The 19,781-nt window shown below is 42.8% G+C and overlaps 1 protein-coding gene across 1 annotated transcript in view; it reads right to left on the reverse strand.

Moving 5' to 3' along the window:
• The window catches only part of LOC140196239 (uncharacterized), a 204,784-nt gene that overhangs the window by 45,112 nt on the left and 139,891 nt on the right, over positions 1 to 19,781 (reverse strand). The window contains exons 34-36 of the mRNA XM_072255086.1: positions 16,774 to 16,908; positions 6,016 to 6,114; positions 2,076 to 2,165 (exon numbers count right to left, since the gene is read on the reverse strand). Of these exons, the coding sequence (XP_072111187.1) occupies positions 2,076 to 2,165; positions 6,016 to 6,114; positions 16,774 to 16,908 (324 nt within the window). The remainder of the gene's footprint in view (positions 1 to 2,075; positions 2,166 to 6,015; positions 6,115 to 16,773; positions 16,909 to 19,781) is intronic.

Here is a 19,781-nt window from a genome sequence, read left to right on the forward strand (position 1 = left end):
CCAACCCCATCCTATTACGGCAATTTTTGGATTGCCAATGGTAGAACATAGATCTTTCAGGCAACACACATCAAAGTTGCTGGTGAACGCAGCCGGCCAGGCAGCATCTATAGGAAGAGGTACAGTCGACGTTTCAGGCCGAGACCCTTCGTCAGGACTAACTGAAGGAAGAGCTAGTAAGAGATTTGAAAGTGCGTTTCAGGCTGAGACCCTTCGTCAGGACTAACTGAAGGAAGAGCTAGTAAGAGATTAGAAAGAAATTTCCTCTTCCTACAGATGCTGCCTGGCCTGCTGCGTTCACCAGCAACTTTGACGTGTGTTGCTTGAATTTCCAGCATCTGCAGAATTCCTCGTGTTTGCGAACATAGACCTTTGTCTTCTTCAGCCTGTCGGATGATAGCATTTGTTACTTTAATAGCCAGAAGATCTATTTTATTGAACTGGAAAGAAACCAATCCTCCTACTACATTCCAATGGTTTTCCCAAACTATATTGTTTAAGTGATATTTTTGATCCCTCGGTTAAATTTGAAGAAACTTGGAAACCTTTTATGCAACATTTTCATATGATGTAATTTGACCTTTCCGAATCTTCTTTTTTAACTTAAAATATATGAATAGAGGAGCGGAGTTGATGACAGTATTGAACGTGTCTGATTCAAGATATTGGTTTAGCCCTGTTTTGTTCTGTTCGCTTTTTTTGGAGGTTAAATATTTAGTTTTTTTTTCTTTTTGGGGGGGGGGTCTTTATATATATATACATTTTCTTTTTATTTCTTTTTTTTTCTTTATGACTAATTTCATCATGAGTTTGGAAGTCTATTATACCTATGATACTTAAAATCTTTTTTGTATGTTTATTAAGATTATTCCAATCTCTTTGTATCAACATTGTTACCGTGTTTATAATTTTGAAAATTAATAAAAAGATTTAAAAAGAAAGAAAGATTTACTCTTGTTTTTTGGATCATTGTCTTGTTGCATTATTCAATTTCTATTAAACTTCAGGTGACGGACTGCTACGCTTACTTTCTCCTATAAAATGTCTTGATACAATTTTGAATTCATTGTTCCCTCAACGATTGTAAGCTATTCAGGCCCTGAGGCAGCAAAGCAGCCCCAAACCGTGATGCACGTTCCATCATGCTTCACAGTTGAGATGAAGTTTTGGTGTAGGTGTGCAGTGCCCTTTTCCCTCCAAACATAGCAAGGTGCATTTCTGCCAAAAAGTTCAACTTTTGTCTCATCTGTCCACAGAACATTGTCCCAGAAGCATTGTAGAACATCCAGGTGGTAGTTTGCAAACTTGAGACATGCAGCAATTTTCTTCTGGAGAGCAGTGGTTTCCTCCGTGGGGTCCTTTCATGAACACCATTCTTGTTCAGTGTTCTTCTTCTAGTGGATACACGAACAGAGACTTTAGCAGGTTCTAGAGATTTCTGCAGGTCTTTTGCTGTTATCCTTGGGTTCTTTTTCACCTCCTTCAGCATTGCATTTTGTGCTCTTGGTGTGATCTTTGTAGGGCGCCCACTCCTAGGGAGGGTAGCAACAGTTCTGAGTTTCCTCCATTTGTAGACAATTTCTCTCACAGGTCTTTAGAAATGCTTTTGTGGCTTTTTCCAGCTTCATACACCTCTACAATTCTTCTAAAGTCCTCTGAAAGTTGTTTTGATTGAGGCATAAAGAGATCTTTCTTGAGAAGAGCAGGCTCTGTCAGTAACCTGACTTTCTGTGTCTTTTTTATAGGGCAGGGCACCTCTATAACCCACACCTCCAATCTCATCTCATTGATTGGAACACCTGACTCCAAATAGCTTTTGTAGAGGCATTACCCCAGAGGATCACATAAACAACAGTTTATTCATAGGAACTCCAATTGTGCGAGTGATACTGCAGAATGAATCATTCTTGAAACACACACACACACACAGAGCCAAATAAACACACACAGTAGTGCTTTTCAGGTCGGTTCCAGAACCTGATGGGGTGGGAAGCTGATGTTTAATCCTGAGATGAGGGTCTTCAGGCTTAGTATTACAAACTCATCTTACTCCATTATCATGTATGAATACATACCTGGAAGACCCATTGTGCCCAAAGCCCCATTGGGTCCCGGAGGTCCTGGGCGTCCCATTCTTCCCATTGGACCTGGATCACCTGGTGGACCTGATTGGATGAAAGATAATAATATCATTATTTTACCCAAAGCCCCCACCCCTCCCATACACAACCAGCAGCAAAAGCATCAATCCTTCCCCTCTCTCAGTTTTTCCAGCTAAAGCATCAAACCCCCACCACCCACCATGTAAGCAATAGCAAAGCCCCCAGAGATCACAACCTAGAGTCCATCAAAAACTACTGTCCATCCCAACATTTTGACATCTCAGACAGACTCACTCTCTCTCTCATTAACGAGGGAGCGAGAGATACTGCTCCTGCAACAAACGAGAGTGGGAGACCAGTAGCTCATTGTCTCAATGTACAATCTGCCACGTTGCTTGTCCGAGTCCCCTGACTTGGGGACTAACAGGTTCTCACTCATGAGAGAGAGGGAGAGGGAGAGAGGGAGAGAGAGGGAGAGAGAGGGAGAGGGAGATAGGGAGAGGGAGAGAGAGGGAGAGGGAGATAGGGAGAGAGAGGGAGAGGGAGATAGGGAGAGAGAGGGACAGGGAGAGGGAGATAGGGAGAGAGAGGGAGAGGGAGATAGGGAGAGAGAGGGAGAGAGAGGGAGAGGGAGAGAGAGGGAGAGGGAGATAGGGAGAGAGGGGGGGAGAGAGAGGGAGAGGGGGAGAGAGAGAGGGAGAGAGGGAGAGGGAGAGGGAGAGGGGGAGAGAGGGAGAGAGGGAGAGGGAGAGGGGGATAGAGGGGGGGAGAGAGAGGGAAGGAGAGAGAGGGAGAGGGAGAGGGGGAGAGGAGGAGAGAAAGGGAGAGGGAGGGGGGAGAGAGAGGGGGAAGAGAGGGGGGAAGAGAGACGGGGAGAGAGGGGGAGAGAGAGGGAGAGACTGAGACTGATTGAGACTGAGACTGACTGACTTCTTCCAACTGCACGCACACAGCTTGTCTAATCCTGCATATACCTGATGTGACCTGGCACACATACTCCCACTGTGTGGTGGTGTGGATCACAGTAAAGAATAGGTACTTGCAATTTGCAATCAAATTGTTTCATTGATTCCTTAGGACTGATAGAGTTATACAGCCTCGAAACAGGTGCTTTGGCCCAACTCATTCATGCCGACCGAAATGTCTTTCGAGTTAGTCCCATTTGCCTGCATTTGGCCCATATCCATGTTATTCCTTTCTATCTATGTTCCTGTAAAATAACTTTTAAATGTTGTACGTGTACCTGCCTCTTCCACTTCCTCTGGCAGCTTGTTTCACAAAGCCACCACATTCTGTGTGAAAAATTTGCCTCTCAGAGCCCCTTTAAATCTTTCTGCCTCAGCTTAAACCTATGCCCTCTGCTTTCAAATCCCCTTCCCTGGGAAAAAGATTGTGACCTTCCACCTTATCTGTGCCCTTTGTGATTTTATATACTTCTATAATGTCAGCCTCTCAGCCTCCCACACTGCAGGGAACACAGTCTCAGCTAATCAAGTCTCTCACAGAATTTGAAACACTACAGCACAGTACAGACCTTTTGGCCCACAATGTTGTGACAATAGACAATAGACAATAGGTGCAGGAGTAGACCATTCGACCCCTCGAGCCAGCACCGCCATTCACTGTGATCATGGCTGATTATCCACTATCAGTACCCTGTTCCTGCCTTCTCCCCATATCCCTTGACTCCACTATCTTTAAGAGGTCTATCTAACTCTTTCTTGAAAGCATCCGGAGAATTGGCCTCCACTGTCTGCTGAGGCAGAGCATTCCACAGATCCATAACTCTCTGGGTGAAGAAGTTTTTCCTCAACTCCGTTCTAAATGGTCTACCTTTATTCTTAAACTGTGGCCTCTGGTTCTGGACTCCTCCAACATCGGGAACATGTTTTCTGCCTGCAGAGTGTCCAATCCCTTAATAATCCTATTATGTTTCAATCAGATCCCCTCTCATCCTTTCAAATTCCAGTGTATACAACCCCAGTCGCTCCAATCTTTTGACATATGACAGTCCCGCCATCCCAGGAATTAACCTCGTGAACCTATGCTGCACTCCCTCAATAACAAGAATGTCCTTCCTCAAATTTGGAGACCAAATCTGTACACAATACTCCAGGTGTGGTCTCACCAGGGCCCTGTACAACTGCAGAAGGACCTCTTTGCTCCTATACTCAACTCCCCTTGTTATGAAGGCCAACATGCCATTAGCTTTCTTCACTGCCTGCTGTACCTGCATGCTTACTTTCAGTGACTGATGAACAAGGCCACCTAGATCTCGTTGTACTTCCCCCTTTCCTAACTTAACACCATTCAGATAGTAATCTGCCTTCCTGTTCATGCCACCAAAGTGGATAACCTCACATTTATCCACATTAAACTGTATCTGCCATGCATCTGCCCACTCACCCAACCTGTCCAAGTCACCCTACATTCTCATAACATCCTCCTCACATTTCATACTGCCACCCGGCTTTGTGTCATCTGCAAATTTGCTAATGTTACTTTTAACTCCTTCATCTAAATCATTAATGTATATTGTAAATAGCTGCAGTCCCAGCACCGAGCCTTGTGGTACCCCACTAGTCACCGCCTGCCATTCTGAAAGGGACCCGTTAATTCCTACTCTTTGTTTCTTGTCCACCAACCAATTTTCTATCCATGTCAGTACCCTACCCCCAGTACCACGTGCTCCAATTTTGCCCACTAATCTCCTATGTGCTAACCTTTTAACTTACTAAGATCAATCTAACCCTTCCTTCCTACACAGTCCCCCCTCTTTCTATCATCCAAGCGCACATCTAAGAGTTTCTTAAATCCCCTTAATGTATCTGCCTCTACCACCACCCCAGCATTACATGCGCTCACCACCCTCTCTGTGAAGAACTTACCTCTGACATCACCCTGACATCACTGCAGTTATATAGGACCCTGTTCAGACCCCACTTGGAATACTGTGCTCAGTTCTGGTCACCTCACTACAGGAAGGATGTGGAAACCATAGAAAGGGTGCAGAAGAAATTTACAAGGATGTTGCCTGGATTGGGGAGCATGCCTTATGAAAAGAGGTTGAGTGAACTTGGCCTTTTCTCCTTGGAGCAACGGAAGATGAGTGGTGACCTGATAGAGGTGTATAAGATGATGAGAGACATTGAGAGGATAGTCAGAGGCTTTTTCCCAGGGCTGAAATGGCTGCCACAAGAGGGCACAGGTTTAAGGTGCTTGGGAGTAGGTACAGAGGAGACGTCAGGGGTAAGTTTTTACGCAGAGAGTGGTGAGTGCGTGGAATGGGCTGCCGACAACGGTGGTGGAGGCGGATACGAAAGGGTCTTTTAAGAGACTTTTGGATAGGTACATGGAGCTTAGTAAAATAGAGGGCTATGGGGAAGTCTAGTAATTTCTAAGGTAGGGACATGTTCGGCACAACTTTGTGGGCCGAAGGGCCTGTATTGTTCTGTAGGTTTTCTATGTTTCTATCACCCTTATACTTTCCTCCAATCACCTTAAAATTATGCCTCCTGATATTAGTCATTTCACCCTGGGAAATAGTCTCTGGTATCCACTTGATCTGTGGCCTTTTATCATCTTGTTCACCTCTATCAAGTTACCTCCATCCTCCTCCTCTCCAAGGAGAAAAGCCCAAGCTCGCTCAATCTATCCTCATAAGACATGCCCTCTAGTCCAGGCAGCACCCTGGTATATTTCCTCTGAGCCCTCTCTAAAGCTTCCATGTCCTTACTCTCTTTATAATGCAGGCTTTCCTGTTCCGGTAACATCATTAATCCTTTCCATGTCCTTTCCAGGTTAATGATATCTTCACGATGTTCACATTTCCATTAGGTTAAAAGAAGCAAAATTTAGCACAGTGATATTGCAATTTAGTGATAAGTGCTTAATTGTAATTGAATCTTGGTACCTTTAGGACCTGGAGGTCCGGGCATTCCTTCTTTCCCTTCCAGGCCCAGATTACCATTGCAACCTGTATCACCCTTTGGTCCCGGTCCTTGATCCGGTCCTGGTAAGGAGAAGTCATAACTGGTTATGCTCCACCCTGATATTTCATCCTTCTTATCATTTTGTAGACCTCCCTCAACTTTAAGATTAATTTGTTTTAAATCAACTTTTGTTAACTGGCAATTGCAGTTGTAAATCCTATGGGTAGGCTACATCCAGGTCTTCTCCTTTGCTGTTTTTAAGCTGGCCACTGTGTGGTATAATGTATTGGTCCTGGGGGTAACACACCATTTAATTTTCTTTTGGTGCAGGGAAAAGGGCAGTCTTCTTTCACTTGGAGTAATGGGAACTTTCTATGACAGTGTAAAAAGTGCAGTGGCCACTCACTTGCTCTGATTTGCCATTCTCAGTGGTTAATTGCATTGACTATGATGGAGACAAAAGACTGAGAGAGATAGAAGATGGGTTGCTGACTTGTTATCTCTCATTTTACACCGTCACACAAAGTCAAGGAAACCCCTAGTATCTCTTGATTTGAGTTGAATAGCATGATGTGAGGAAGTTCGAATACAAAACTAACAGCAGACTGGAGTTGTTCTACAAATCTATCTGAAGTCAAATCACAAGACCATTTTTATTAGAAAGATGGTTATTTTTGAACATAATAGTGAAATATGAAGAGAATAATGGAAAAATAAAAGATCCCTTATTTTGGAGTTCTTACAATGTGATAAAGTGTGAGAGTGGCCCTCAAACTAAAAAATGCACCTAAGCATTATACACTTGAACTTTTAATAGTTCTTGAGTAAAGTTCAGGTAATAAATGGTGGATTATCAATGAACCACAAAGTGAACTTCAAATCGTCCATCAAGCACAAGAGTTTTTAAGTATAATTGCTACCACCAATGAAGCTCATTAAGATCTTAAAGTAAATTTATTATCAAAGTAAATATTTATCACCAAATACCACTCTGGGATTCATTTTCTTGTGGGCATAATCAATAAATCTACAGAATAATAACTAAAGCAGAATCAATGAAAACCACACCAATTTGGATGTTCAATCAATGTGCAAAAGACAACAAACTCTGCAAGCACAAAAAGGAAGAAATAATAATAATAATAATAATAATAAATAAATAAGCAATAAATATTGAGAACAGGAGATGATGAGTCCTTGAAAGTGAATCCATTGGTTGTGGGAACATTTTATTGATGGGACCAGTGAAGTTGAGTGAAGTTATCCCCTTTGGTTCAGGAGCTTGATGTGAGTCCTAAGGCTCCTGTACCTTCTTCCTGACAGCAGCAGTGAGAAGAGAGCATGACCTGGATGGTGGGGGTTCTGATGATGGATGCTGCTTTCCTGTGACAATGTTACATGTAGATGCGCTCAGTGGTGGGGAGGGCTTTATGGGCCATATCCACTACTTGTAAGATTTTTCATTCAGGGCATTGGTGCTTCCATACCAGGCAGTAATACAGCCAGTAAATATACTCTCCATTGCACATCTATAGAAGTTTGTCAGAGTCTTATATGTCATGCCAAATGTCTGCAAACTGCTAAGGAAGTAGAAGTGCTGCCGTAGTTTTCTCCTAATTGCACTTATGTGCTGGGCCCAGGATAGGTCCTCTGAAGTAATAACACTGAGGAATTTTAAGTTGCTGACCCTCTCCACCTCTGATCCTCTGACGAGGCTCATGTACCTCTGGTTTCACTCTCCCAAAGTCAATAATCAGCTCCTTGGTCTTGCTGACATTGAGTAAGAGATTGTTGTTATGGCATCACTAAGCCAGATTTTCAATCTCCATCCAATATGTTGATTCAGCCTATGATGCTGGTGTCATTGCAAACCTGAATATGGTTCTGGAGCTGTGCTTAGCCTCACAGTCAGGCAGCGAAGCACACAGCATTTTGTGTGTGTTGTTTAGCCACACAGTCAGGGACAATCAGGCAGCAAAGCATACAGGATTTTGTGTGTGTTGTTTAGCCACACAGTCAGGGACAATCAGGCAGCGAAGCACACAGCATTTAGTGTGTGTTGTTTAGCCACACAGTCAGGGACAATCAGGCAGCGAAGCACACAGCATTTAGTGTGTGTTGTTTAGCCACACAGTCAGGGACAGTCAGGGAGTGAAGCACACAGCATTTAGTGTGTGTTGCTTCGCCACGCAGTCAGGGAGCAAAGCACACAGCATTTTGTGATGCAACTGTGCTGATGAAAATCGTGGAGGTCATGTTATTGCCAAACATGAACTGACCAGGGAATGCAAGTGGGGGAAATCAAGGATCCAATTGCACAAGGTATTGAGGCCAATGTCTTATTGACTAGTTTTGAGTTGTAGTAAATGAAGAGCATCCTGATGTAAGCATCTTTGCTGTCCAGATGTCCCAGGGTGGAGTGAAGAGCTAAAGGGGTTGTATCTGCTGTAACCTGTTCTCCAGTAGGCAAAATGGAGCAGATCTATTTTTATTACTATTTAATTATTAATGGTGCAACTGTAATGAAAACCAATTTCCCCTGGGATCAATAAAGCATGACTATGACTATGACTATGACTATGACTATCTAAGTCGCTCTCAGGCAGTAGTTGATATGTTTCATCACCAACCTCTCTAAACACTTCATCACAGTGGACGTAAGTGTTACTGGGTGATAGTCACTGAGGCAGGTCACCATTTTCTTCTTGGGCACCAGTATAATTGAAGACCACTTGAAGCAGGTGGGTGCCCCAGACTGTTGAAATGAAACATTAAAGATCCCAGTGAACACTTCAGCTAGTAGATCGGCACAGGTCTTTAGTTTTTGGCCAGGTGCCCTATCTAGGCCACATATTTTTCATGGATTCACCCTACCGAAGGCTTCCCACACGTTGACCTCAGGGACTGAAATCATAGGATGACTGGATACTGTGGGAGTTCATGACGGTTCTGCTGGCCAGAAAGAATGACAGCCTACAAATCAGTGAATTCAAATGAATCAAGAACAGTGGGAGCAAACAGACTAGTTGTCTTTGTTCTTGCTGCATGCTTGGGAATGGAGGCTGCCATTTTGTGAAGACACACTGTTCTCCATTTTGTGAGCTTGACATGCTGGGCTTGATCAATGTTTTAAAGAAGACACAATGATTCTTCAGGTAATCTGCTGGACTGGAGAGCATTACCAAATAAGAAGTTATTTGTGAGATGTTCTTTGGTTGGCTATATCATGCAGGCTTGTGAATGTTGGGGTTGATGCCTGCCTGGAGTGATTCAAGCTCGTTGCTGATTGAGAACAAACAGCCATAAATTATCGACTGTCACTTGATGGGAAGAGGGCAATAAATGGATGCTGGCTTGGAGCAGAGCCAATAACGAGGTGTTAAAGGACAGACACATGGCCTGTGGCCAATGACACTGGAACGCAATATTTGAATTGATAAGGAATGGGTAAAAAAGTGGCTTCATGTGTGCTGGCAGTAGTAACTTCAAAAAATAACCATCACAGATACAAGTGTGAACAACTCTGCGTGAAGCACGTGGCGAATGAATCAGGACAACAAGGAACACCTGGGCAGCGTGGACTCCTTTGCCCGGGTAATACCTTTGCTATTCTTTAACTATTCAGGAGAATCAGGGACACTTAGCGGGTGGGCACACAAGGTACTTAGTGTGTGAATTCACATACTTGTTAGTTTAAATACTAAAGGTACTTGTCAGTAAATACAGATCTCTCTGTGCCTCACTAATCATCATTATAAGAAGTTCATTTTTACAACAGAACTGGCGTCCCTGTTGTGGCCTCAAGGTTAAATCTCCTGTTGAGCCAGACCATGTGGGTGAGAAACAGAGATCAGGGGACTGGGTAGCTAGTTAGTTCTGACCCAGGATGAAGAATTCAGGGACTTCTGCAAGTCTGAAGGACTTGGATTGTTTTGATTGGAAGTACGTATCGGGGAAACGGCCACAATACGGGAAGCATGCTGGACACACCAGCACTGAGGCGGTACAGCTTTTTAAAAAATTGCCAAAGGGAAATTGTCAGATAAGGAACTTAAGCGGCTCCTGAAGCCAGCAGCAGTTGCCTGCCTCATTAAGGAGTTGATAGGAAATCTGACGCCGAGCGAGATAGGTTAGAAGATGAAAACAGAATGCTCCGAAAGGAGGTAGAAATCCTCAAGGGAAATGTTAGATTTATGGGGACAAAGGAGTATGGAGTTGGTGCGTATGAATCAATTTCAGCTGAAATGTGAGAAATTGGTTAAAGAACAAAGTAAACAGGAAGAAACTAATATAACCAAAAGCCAGGCAGAGGAATTAAAGAAATGGTGCAGTGATTTAATAGTAGCTATAAATGTGGCACGTGGCCAAGTGGTTAGGCCGTTGGGCTCATGATCTGAAGGTTGTGGGTTTGAGTCTTGGCCAAAGCAGCGTGTTGTGTCTTTGAGCAAGGCACTTAACCACACACTGCTCCAGTCCCCCCAGCTGAAAATGGGTACCGGCAAATGCTGGGGGTTAACTGCGTGATCGACTGGCGTCCTACCTGGGTGGGGGGGAGTCTCGTATTCTCAGTCGCTTCATGCCACAGAAACTGGCCTGATGGGCACAAGGCTTGGGACAGACTTGAAAAACTTAAAAAAATAAATGTGATACAGAAATTTAGCAGATGATGTGACGAGATATGGTTGTGATAATGACAAAGTGCTTTTTCCTGAGGATCCTGCGCCCACATACAATGCTAAAGGATCATCGGTGGCAACAGTGCCACTGGCCCCTTAGTTACTATTAGAGAGGGAGGAGCTGGGGCAGGAAATCAAAACCAGAATACTGTGTAACATACACTACTCCATTTGGGGTACAGCAGCTGAGAGATATTGCCAAAGGTATCAGGATTTGTGGGTTCAGAGATGACCCCTGGGAATTGTTTCAAGCAACTAGTCATCAGAGAATAATGAAATTGATTATAATGTGTTTACATCCAAATATACACTCGGCTTTGCCAGATATACAATGACATGGTGGGTGAACAAATGAGGAATTAAAGTCGGCAATATTGACTGTTATGGGTATTAACAGAAGGAACCGGTAGAGGTGCTAGCCAAATGTTACCAGAGGAGAGGCAAACATTCTACTGCGTTTGCGTCCCGTTTATGGACGGTGTTCCAAGGAGTATATGGAACTGCATTAGATCGAGACCATTTAGGACCAGAGCCCTCAAATAGGTGGTTAAGGGCATTGGTGCCTCACTCTACCGATGAATCTAAAAAGACATTAGAAATGTTTGATCCCAGTGAACCTATGCATAATGAGGCATGGATACTGAGGAAAATGAGTAGAGCATGGGAAAAGGAGACACGGAGGCCCAATAAACCTACTAATGAAGTGCTGCCTGTTGGAGGTAAGGCAACTGCCTGGAAAAATGAGGGTAGGGGACCCACCCCAAATGTCACCCCACTACAGTATCAAGTGCCTGGGGAAAACCAGAGGAGATGAAACTTGGAGGTGTAGTATTTAAATGCTATAACTGTGGTCAAGAGGGACACATGAAGAGAGAATGTCCAAACCTGTGACGTGGGAGAGTAGAGCAAGGAGGTTTGACCTTGGAGGGGCCAGATAGAACAAGCCCACAAAACAATGTGGTGGACACATCGCCATCTAGGAGGTTGTACCCCGAGCTTCAATGATGGTGTCAGGCCTCACCATGGGTGTGTGACACAAGGTGGGACAAGACTGGAAGACCTCTAGTGAATGGTAGGGTCGGAGGCCACCCTGTTACATTCTTATGGGACACTGGAGGCTCCCGAACCATGGTCAACACCATTAATGTAACTAACACCAACTGGGAAATGCAAGGTAAAATTATCTTAAGTGGATTTACAGGACATTCACAAGTGGGACATGTGAGTGCACTCTTAGAAGTTAGAATTGATGGATTTTCCACTAAGGCAGCTCCTTTAATGGAGTTACTGAAAAAGAATGTGGCATGGGGATCTCCCTGTGCCTCACTAATCATTGTTATAAGAGGTTTTTTTACAACAGTTCCTCCATGTTTTGATGGTCAAGGTGAGCTCAGAAGACATTGAGCTCATCTGGAAGCGAAGCCCTGTTGTCACCTGTGTCGCTTGATTTAACTTATAAGAGGTGATAGTATTCAGGCCCTGCTACTACTATCGAGCATCCTTTGTTGATTCAGATTTAGTCCGGAATAGCCACTTTGCCTGTGAGGTGGCTTTCCAGAGATCACTTCTGGACTTCTTATAACTCTCTTGGACATCAGACTTGAATGTCTTTGATCTGGCTCTCTGCATATTGAGGATCTCATGGTTCATCCAGGGCTTCTGATTGCAGAAGACTCTGAATGATTTTGTGAGGACTTGAATCAGCTCCATTGCAAATGGCAGGAATTGCCATCAATCTCTAACAAAACACCTCACAAATTCTGTGTTTACAGAGAGGTAGAAGCAGGAGTAGGGTTTAATAATTATTTCAATCTGTCCTGAATTGAGCCTTGACAACTTTCTACGTCAGAGAATTCCAATGACTCTGAGTGAAGAGATTTCTTTTCCTGTCAAGCATGAAAGGACAATCCCTTTTCTTGAGACTCCTTGTTTTACCATGTCAGCTAGAGGAAATGTCAATCTTGCATCTAGCCTGTCAAGCTTGGTAGGAATTTTGTAAATTTCAATGAGATCATTTTTCATTCTTCTGAACCCTAGAGGTTCCAGGCCCAATGCACTTAATCTCTCCTAATACAACAAACCTACCATCATAGGAATCAGTCTGTAAATCTCTACCAAGTATATCATTGGTTATAAGGAGAAACCAGACCTGTACACAATACTCCAAATGCAGTTCCACCAGGGACCAATAAAATCGCAGGATTAAATGCCTTTATTCTTTTAATCAAATCCTCTTAGAACAATGAATTTGCAGGTATAGCAAGCAATTAGTAAGGCCAACGGTATGTTGGCCTTACTAATTGCTTGCTATACCTGCAAATTCATTTTCAGTGATTCATAACAAGGATATCCAGGTTCCTATGAAATTTACAACCTTTCAAATTTCTCTGCTTTTCCATTTTTTTTTCTGCCAAAGGCAATGACTTCACATTGGCCAACATTATATACTGTACAACATCCTTGCTTATTCATTTTTGTCTGTAGTCTGTGAATCCTCTCTGCATCCTTCTCACCCCTCATACTGCCATCTAACTTTGTTCCATTACCAAATATGGAATTACAGTGGATTCTAGTTAATTAGGACACATTGGGACTAGAATATTTTGGCCCAATTACTAACTCAATTAACTGAAGTTAAAAAGGTGTTTTAAAAAAAGACTAACTACCATTTATGAGTTACAAATTGTATTTTAAATGAAATACAGTACAGATTGGAAAACTACCAATACTACTACAGTACTATAAAACGGTATTAGTTCCTAATAGTTAGTGATGGAGGAATTTTTCCAGTGTTTGCTTCTGTTCTTTTGATTTGCTGTAAATGAACAAAATCAGTGCAGACACCTAGCACAGCTAATGGATAATGGACTACCTTCATTGCCTTCCTGCATCTTGGTAAGGGTCTGAATTTTTTAAAAGTCAAAATCAAAACCAAAATTTTCAAAAATCACTGCTTCTTGCATCGGCGTCTGTTGGCTCCAATGGATAATGCAACACAAGCACACAGAACTATTTCAAAAATATTCACTCTGATCACGGTGTAGTGTCTAACAGCTACAAAAGTGCACACGACTGACTAGTTAGCAACTGTTTGGCAACAGTCTCTTGTCCCAATTAAGCAGCATAGTGTCCCAAATAAATGCAGGAAATCCCGAAAACTTTCTTGATTAGTTTTTGTTCTTTAAGAGTTCCGAAATAAGTGGCTGCCCTGACTAACGGATAGACCAATTAACCAGAATCCACTGTATTACATTTGGTCTTTTCATTTAAATCTACAATATGGATTGTGAACAGTTGAAGCATCTTCACCGACTCCTATGGCATCCCACTACTTAACTGTCCCCCAACAGGAGAATAACCAGGTTAATTCCTATTCTGTCCATTAATGTTAGAGCCCATGAGTTTGCAGATTATATCCTCATTCCATGTCAAGATATAGCCAGTAAACCCAAGGGCTTTAATTTTGTTTCATAATCATTAGGAGAAGGAGAAGGAGAAGATGGCGATGCGACGTAGCTCACAGCAGCCACTCCGGTGAATGATATCTGTTATCTGTCATGTCGGGTGCCGTGCACAATCCTGATTTGATGGAGACAGACGTGAGAGTACGGAGGAACATCTGGTGAAACTTCTGAAATGCCTGCTTCACTGCTGCTGCTACTGTGTGATCCAGAATCTCTGGAGGAGAAGGTCCCGAGTCCTCGGCTTTGCTTGTTGCTTGGCAGGCCGGGGCAGGGTCGAAGCGCTCGGCAGAGATGGTGCTCGGTGCTCGGTGTTGGAGGGCTGGTCGGAGGCTCGAAGTTTTCAGACAGACTCAGAGTCGGCTGCAGTTGGGTGCTTCCAATGCATCGGCAAGTTTGTGGCATTTGGAGGCATGGGGAGTTTCTCCCTTCTACCGTCTGCGTGAGATGATGGGGCTATCGGGACTTGAGACTTTTTTTTTACTGTGCCCATGGGCTGCTCTTTGTCAAATTACAGTATTGCTTTGCACTGTTGTAACTATTTGTTATAATTATGTGGTTTTGTCAGTTTTAGTCTTGGTTTGTCCTGCGTTTCTGTGATATCTTTCTGGAGGAACATTGTAACATTTTTTAATGCATGCATTTCTAAATGACAATAAATGAGGACTAAATTTCCTCATAATCTAATCTAATTTGTGTATTACCTCACTGAAGACTGATGGCCTAAATAGGCCAACTTGTATCACTTAAAACATGAAACATTACAGCATTGTACAGGCCCTACCGCCCACGATGTTCGGCTGACCTTCTAATCTACTCTAAGATATATCTAACCTTTCCCTCCTTTTTAGCCCTCCATTTTACCTACCATCCATGTGCCTATCTAAGACTTTCTTAAATGCCCCTATCACCACCCATGCACCCACCGCTCTCTTTGTAAAGAACTTATCTCTGACATCTCCCCCTCCCATAGTTTCCTCCAATCACCTTAAAGTTATGTCCCCTTGTATTAGTTATTTCTGTCCTGGGAAAATTTGTTCTGACCTCTCAGCTAATTACAACTTCAACAATTTTGATAGCTTGCTTCTTTGGACCTCGCTATACAGAAATTATCATACACTTTAAAAGCACTTGATTGGGTCATCTTGAGATAATGGTAGGTGGTACATAATCATATTTTTTAACACAAGGGAATGATTTCTAAAACTGAGTTTTAATACAAACTAAGACCATAAGATATAGGAGCAGAAGTAGGCCATTCAGCCCATTGAGTCTGCTCTGCCATTCAATCATGGGCTGATCCAATTCTTCCAGTCATCAATATTTAAAACATATATGACATAAGATAGAGAATTGTAACAATTTGTTAAGGCTGGTAAAAGCTTGATTTCTATTGGAAACTAATTCAATTGTGCAGTGAAGAAGACTGCTATCATTCATCCACACTGCAGATTCTCTCTGAAATGGAAATGCAGAAGGGTTGCACTGTCTAAAGATCTGAATCAACCAATTGATGTAGCTGACTTCACTAACGAATATGTTTTGGATTCTTTTTGAAGCAATGTTGTGCAATTATCAGACAATGCAAAATGCCCAGTGGATGAGTAGTATTTGTAACTCTCACAATGGGCTTTGAAATCATTACGCATTCTGAAAACTATTGGTACTGACCTGGTGATGAAATAACAAGACATAGTAACTACCCTCCCCTTCTCTTCTCACAGGGGCTGTTGCAAACTTTTTGTCTGATTCTTTCGTTCTCATAGATATGGTGAAATAACAGGGATTTGGAATGACATCAAAAACTTTGTCAAACTTCTATAGATGTGCAGTGGAGAGTAAATTGATTGGCTGCATCATGGCAAGGTATGGAAACACCAATGCCTTTGAGCGGAAAATGCTACAAAAGGTAGTGGGTTTAGCCCAGTACATCACGGGTAAAACCCTCCCAGCCAATGAGCACATCTAAAGGAAATGCTGTCATAGGAAAGCAGCATCCATCATCAGAGATCCCCACCTCCCAGGCCGTGCTCTTTTCTCACTGCTGCCATCAAGTGGAAGGTACAAGAGCCTCAGGACTCGCACAACCAGACTCAAGACAGTTACTACCCCTCAACCATCAGGCTCTTGAACAAAGGTGATAACTACACTCACTTGCCCCATCATTGAAATGTTCCTACAATGGATAATCTCATTTTAGGACTCTTCATCTCATTATCTCATGTTCTTGTTACTTATTGCCATTTATTTATATTTTCATTTGCACAATTTGTTGCCTTCTGCACACTGGTTTATCTTTTATTGATCCTGCTACAGTTACTATTCTACAGATTTGCTGAGTATGCCTGTAGGAAAATGAATCACAGGGTTGTATGTAGTGGCATATATGCACTCTGATAATAGCATTTACTTTGACTTTTGAATCTTAAATTCTCTCCCAGATTTCCCTAAATTTAAAGAGAATTCCTTGCTTACCTGCTAATGACAGCAGATTACCACTAATAAAAATTCAGATTGATCAACAGGACTAAAAACGGTCAACATACAATTCATATTTCTATTTACTGCAACATTTCATAAAGTTAAAAAAGCAGCAAGTTACCTGGAGGTCCAGGGTCCCCTTTTTCACCTTTTATTGTTATTTCATCTGAAAAGCCTTTCATTCCCTTTTCGCCTTTTTGACCACATGTTCCAACCACACCCTTTTTACCCTTCGGTCCGGGCCGACCTTTGTTACCTACGTGGAAAGATCAACAGGCAAGTCAGCAAGTGGATATCCTGGGGCAAGAACTCCCCTCCCAGCTCTCCAGAGGCTTTCCAGCTTTCCTTCAATGCACGTCAGGACTCTTCACATGCTTGTGCGAACGTGGCTCCAGGTCCTCATTCAGGCAGGAGTTAATTCCAGCTGTAACCAACCTCGTGAAGTAGTTCATCACCGTAGATTTGAGTGCTACTGGGTGCCAACCACTGAATCGGCTTACTCTACTCTTCTTGGGAACTGGTGTAACTGAAGGTGAGAACCTCAGACTGCAGCAGTGCCAGGCTGAAGATGTCTTTGAACACTAATGCCATTGTGCGAGTGCTTTCATAATGGGGTCTAATATGATTTAAAATGGTTATTCAGGATGAGAAATAAAGGTTGGTCCTGCCAATGATACGGAATCTATTGAAAGTTTAATATTGATAAACTGAGATACAGTATATGGGAACATGGAATTGTTTTCAACAGCAGGTTTTTTCCTTGAAGTATTCTACTTTTGGGTACAAAGATTTCAGAATGTTTACATTTTGAAGTTCATGTTATACCTAGAACTAATGTACCACCCTGCTTCCAAGTGCTTGAGCAAAGCTGTTCAAAGAATGAACACAACATACATAAAAGTTGCTGGTGAACGCAGCAGGCCAGGCAGCATCTCTAGGAAGAGGTACAGTCGACGTTTCGGGCCGAGACCCTTCGCCAGGACTAACTGAAAGAAGAGCTAGTAAGAGATTTGAAAGTGGGAGGGGGAGGGGGAGATCCAAAATGATAGGAGAAGACAGGAGGGGGAGGGATGGAGCCCAGAGCTGGACAGGTGATTGGCAAAAGGGATATGAGAGGATCATGGTTCAGGAGGCCCAGGGAGAAAGAAGGGGGGAGGGGGGAAGCCCAGAGGATGGGCAAGGGGTATAGTGAGAGGGACAGAGGGAGAAAAAGGAGAGAGAGAAAAAAAGAATATATATATATATAAAAAAATTAATAATAAATAAATAAATGACGGATGGGGTACGAGGGGGAGGAGGGGCATTAACGGAAGTTAGAGAAGTCAATGTTCATGCTGCTTTTGAGTATTTTGCACAAATGAAACTGATATATAGTTTCTATAATTCAGAGACAAGCTTGCACTGTCAGCCTTTTGACAGAATACTGATGGCAAGTTCCTAGCTGGGATTTACACTCAGTGATTTAATATCTCAGCCATGCCACTGTGGTGATTAACTGGGAGCAGATTAGGTGCTTGTCTATACAGTGTGAGGGAAACTCAGGGCAAGCAATCTATTTGCCCTCTCACACACAACCTAGTGGGTGGCACGAGAATAGAGCTGCTGCCTCCTTCTGCACCATATTATGACATAAAAGGGAGTGAAGACACCTTGTTTCCAGGAGCATCTCTCAAAATCTTCAAGTAGGTGTAATGAGCTCTTTGGGCTTGTGCGGGGCATCAGAGAGCATTGGGCTCCAAGCTTTTTAGAGCACCCGAATAGGTCAACTGTTGTGTAATGAGAGTAATTAATTGTTTAGAGTTATTTGTGCTCTTCTCGAGAGACTCAGTCTTTGCAATGCAGTCTCCTGATGCTTGTTAAGTTTATTTTGATAGGCTTGGGGATTCCATGTTACCTGTATTAGTTAAGAGGTTACCCAATTAGTGCTAATTGCAGGGTCCTAGTTTTGAGACTTCTTGTGGCGTCACTTGACCCAGCCACCAATACTCTTTTGGAATTACTATGAATAAACTCTCGTTGCCATCTCTACATTGGAGTTTGTCTTTCCTCCACACTTGGGTTCCGATATTGCTAGTGCATATCGTGACAGAAGGTTTTTAAGTCAAGCATGTGAATCCAATGTATTTCTGTTCATTGTAACAGAATCTAGCTGGCCAATATTTACCCCTCAATCAACACCATTAGAACAGTATCTAGTCATTAACACGGTGATGGTGGTGACAGCTTGCTGCATGCGAATTGCCTGCAACATTTCTTACTTCAAAAATACTGCAATTATGGTAAGGAGGCATCCCAAAGGGGGCATGAATGAAACTATTTAATGCAAGTCTTTTTTTCTTGTTTGACAATGATCTTGCTGCTGAAAATCAATGAACATTATATTTATCAGCCTTGTGACCATTTCCCATGTGTAAATTGCACATGGAACAATTCTGCCTGGAATAGATTGCACTGGTGGTTATTCCTAGGTGAAATTACATTGTTCAAAGTATATTTATTATCAGTTGTCAGTCCATACGTAGTGCTAAAGGGAGTCATTGCTCTAAAGAAAGATCCATACATTACACTTCCTCTCCCTTTAGATTAATGAAACATAAAACTGTATATGCACAAAACATTCAATTTCCCTTTCACAAACCATATTCAAATAAACAGGCTTTCACAATAATGGTCCATAACTAACCTAAATATACTAAATATCCAGGCTCTGTTTCTTTTAGGATAGCACCTCAGGACCTGTGGAGTGGCATCAGGTTTGGCAGGTGTCTTGACAAAGACAACGTTCTTGGTTTCTGGTGTCACGTTGCTGTCAGGGACATCATCATTGAGAGGTGAGTTCGGTGACTGTAATGTGTCCACCTTGCTGGATGCAATCGACTTGGGCATGTTCTTCAGTTGAGCATCTAGTATCTGGTCCACATGACATCTCCATGTCTGATCTCCAACATCCACAAGCTAGGACTTCCTGTCCAACCTCAAAGCTCCTTGCTGATTCACTTGGCAACTGGCCGAACTGTTTATTCTGCACTTCCTCCTGAGGTCTGGTTTCAGGAGGTCTATGTGAGATCTCTGATTCCAGCTCATGAACAGCATTGCAGGTGTTTGATTTGTCGTTGCATGAACACAGTT

The sequence above is a fragment of the Mobula birostris genome, chromosome 4 (assembly GCF_030028105.1).
Source record: "Mobula birostris isolate sMobBir1 chromosome 4, sMobBir1.hap1, whole genome shotgun sequence".
Lineage (NCBI taxonomy): Eukaryota > Metazoa > Chordata > Chondrichthyes > Myliobatiformes > Myliobatidae > Mobula > Mobula birostris.